Below are 3,537 nucleotides of genomic sequence, written 5' to 3' on the forward strand. Positions count from 1 at the left end.
ATAAAACTGATAAAAATTGTCTTGAGATGACAAATTTGACTTTAAGGTCATATTGGATTGGTGAAGTGAATCTGTTTAAGCTTTTCTAGTCTTTGTAACGTTCGATTGCGCTTTCTGTGAAGGCGAGAGACACGAAAAGTATTGAATGGGAAGGAAAACAGGAAAGTGCAAGGGAGAGAGAGAGAGACTGAGAGAGAGAGAGAGAGAGAGAGAGAGAGAGAGAGAGAGAGAGAGAGAGAGAGAGAGAGAGAGAGAGAGAGAGAGAGAGAGAGAGTAATGAAACAGAAAGAGATAGAGTGAAAGGGGGTCTAAGACATGTCTGCAGCATGTCCTCCCATCGCTTAGACGTCCACGTTAATCTTGGACGTGAAAGCGACATGTTCACAACAAGTTCTTGACATGTTTGACTCGCATTTCATACTGATCATGATCGTTATGATCAGTATCAACAATGATTGTCAGAACAAGAACAGAAAACGCGACAAACAGAGAAGGGAAAAGAAAAGAAAGAAAATAAGTACGAAAATAAGAGAGGAGGAGGGAGAGAATTGCATCTTAACGAACGCCGAGAACGTCGTCCCCGACCTGGGCCCGTCGAAGCCGCCGTCGGCTCAAGGCGACGCCCGGAAACCTCCGGACTCCTCAGCCGTCGACATAAGCCGACCACCGTCCAGTTTGGGCGTCCCTTAATGAGCACATTAGGGATAGCTATCACGAAGGTCGTTTCTTATGCTACAAAAGAATTCAAAACTGAGGACAAAATAAATATGTATATATATACGATTTTCTTTTTTCTCTCTTTTTTTTTGCCATGAAAGATACCTCCTTGCCTAAATTTAGACGAAGAACTGGTGCGGAAAATATCAAACGCTTATTCATAAAATGGAGAAAATGATATAACCGGAGACATAACCCCTAGCCATCAGTCTCTATCTTTTGCACCAACACCCTCTCTGTATGACAAACGTGACGTCATCATGAGAGTTTTCGCCCAATGAAATGTGGTTGTGATGCGTTCGATTCCCTTCGTGCGTTCTGATCGGCCTGTCTTCTGCTTCGTTCATGGCGGGAAAATCTCCTGATTCGCTCTCCGATTTCTTTCATATCCTCATTTTTCCTCTTTTATCCTCTTACCTTTGTGTTTATTTATAGTATATGTTTATCTAATAAGGATTTTCTTGAGTATACTAAAATTATAATCATCTGTTGAAAAGTTGCAGATGTCAGTACTTAGTGGAAGAATGAAGGGGAATGAACGATGAATGAAAACGAAATGAGATGAAACACTAATGGAAATCGGCTTTACAGATCACTGAATAAAAGCAACTAGTTGTGTACCGCGATTTCCTCATTTTAAATGTCTTCTGATTAGTACTAGCATTCTTCATCCTCCAAATGGGAATATTTTGATAAGAAATGTCCCGAGTTTCTCAACAAAGAAAAATGGCTTATCGCTCTTAATCCTCATAATTTATGACTATTAATACCACAAGAAACATCCGTTGACAAGGATCTGAATTACTACTTCCGTTTACTCTTATCTTATCAAAGCAAGAAGTGTTAGGACATATGGAAGCATTCGAATGTTCCAAGATGTCCACATCACACATGAATATGTGCTGTATAGGCTAGACCCCCCAAATCCGGAATTCGGTTTTTCGCCACAATTCCACTTTATCCGATGATTGTTCGTGGCTTCTGACTCGGTGCGCATTCTCTTTACTTCTCTTCTTCCTCATCTTTATCTGTCACTTACACATTCACTTTCATTCTCTTTCACACAGCTCGACGAAATTTATTATAGCCTATAAGCTATGAAATGTAGTGTTTTAGCGATTCCGTTTCGAATATTTCTAATCCGGCAACGGCCAGGTTCCCAGAGTGTCGAATTTGAGACTCGGTTTTACTGCAGTCGGTTTTGCTCCAAAACGAATGGCTTTCCTTTTGTTCAACAAGTTTCCGGTCAGGTAAAAATATTTCTGATACGAAAATTATCATATCACTGATATTTCAGGTAATTATAAGTAATCAGAATAGTTTCCCGCTATACAATCTAAACACTCAGGCACGCTTTAACCCCTATTTTAAAAGACCATTTATACCACATAAATATTCAGTGAATGATAATGGCCTCGATAGCACATCTTATCAGAAAACAACTTTAAGAACATCAGTTGAGAATGAGACGCGTGTCCTCTTTTCCCTTTGCAGCCATTACCTGTATCTCTCGTACCCTTTTCTAACCTCCCGAGGTTAAAAGGAAACGCTAGGTATCGTAAATTCTCTTTTACTTCGCAAGGACATACACCTGGGCAGCGACGAGGGAGCGAGCTAAGTGACGTGCACCTATCGACAACCCCAGTGGCAGCGATACTAACTTCTCGCGGCTCCTCGACTCACTGGCGACTCTCCGCCCAACTGCCATTCGCCCCCGAGAAAGCGCTAAATACCAATTTCAATGGGAAAAGCAATTACTAACTCAAATGGAATATTAGTGAAACAACACTACGCCCCCATACTCAGTGACCTATTCACAGAGCATTCTATTTTCGCGCCAATGTTTTGCTATCTTTTCGCTAACACAAAACTTTTTTTTTAAAGTGAGATAACTTTCACCGGTCATGTTCACTTGCACATTTTTTGCTTTTAATTTGATCGTGAAAAATGATACGGATATGCAAAACGTACAACTAAAAGAAGAAGTAGGGGATGAATATATAAAATTATGTACACACTTCGCTGAGATTGTAGTGCACTTCTCGGAAAGACGCCGTTGCGTCATAGAATTGGCCAAACGTTTCCTCGGTCGTTGCGCAATCCTTGGGCTTTATAAGGGGTCGAGCGATCCCATGGCGCTCATTCCTCTCCAGCGGCGCCCTCGGGAAGTTCCACTGAAGATCTACACTGAGCATGGCGAGTCAGTCCTCCTGCGTCTCCTTGCTCCTCGCGGCATTATTGGCGGCGTCGCTGGCGGCGTCGCTGGCGGCCCCGAGGCCTGCGGGAAGGTCGGCTTCCTCCGCCGTTCCCGTCATCCGGAACGGAACTCGGGTCGAAATCGGTCCCTTGGAGAAGGCGTTCGTGGTCTGCTCGGCGGAAGTGGAACCCGTCTTAGACCTCCACGAATACCAGGTGAGTGCGCGCAGGCGCGCCGGTTTGTTAATAGATTAGGACTTTAATGACCAACAGGTGCGGCAAATGAACCTTTCGGGAGTGCCAGTGACGGATTGGTTGATTGCATGGTAGGAAAAGTATTGAGTTCAATGCTATTCCAAAGAAAGGTTCTGTTGCCTGTTGGTGCACACGAGCGTACTCCGCATCACGGTAGTTTACCTTGAAGATTTCATGAAATCACGTAAAGACGGCAAAGTCATTTGCTGGAAAACACAGAACCTAATTCCCTTCCCTGCCGACAGGTGGCGTGGAGGGACAGCGACGGACGCTCCGTCAGCCAGGATCCCGAGGCACCGCTGTTCGCCCTCGGCCGAGGCACTCACGTCCCTCAGTCGTACCTCGTGGTGGCGCCCTTCGGCCCAGACG

General features: G+C 44.3%; 1 protein-coding gene across 1 annotated transcript in view; it reads left to right on the forward strand.

Annotated features, from left to right (window-relative positions):
* The first annotated feature begins 2,875 nt into the window (after positions 1-2,875).
* Positions 2,876-3,537, forward strand: part of LOC113813516 (uncharacterized) — a 1,016-nt gene continuing 354 nt past the window's right edge. Inside the window, exons 1-2 of the mRNA XM_027365511.2 lie at positions 2,876-3,129; positions 3,414-3,537. The exon at positions 3,414-3,537 is cut by the window's right edge and continues 354 nt beyond it. Of these exons, the coding sequence (XP_027221312.2) occupies positions 2,911-3,129; positions 3,414-3,537 (343 nt within the window). The 5' untranslated portion in view covers positions 2,876-2,910. The remainder of the gene's footprint in view (positions 3,130-3,413) is intronic.

Source organism: Penaeus vannamei, chromosome 29 (assembly GCF_042767895.1).
Source record: "Penaeus vannamei isolate JL-2024 chromosome 29, ASM4276789v1, whole genome shotgun sequence".
In the NCBI taxonomy this organism is placed as follows: domain Eukaryota; kingdom Metazoa; phylum Arthropoda; class Malacostraca; order Decapoda; family Penaeidae; genus Penaeus; species Penaeus vannamei.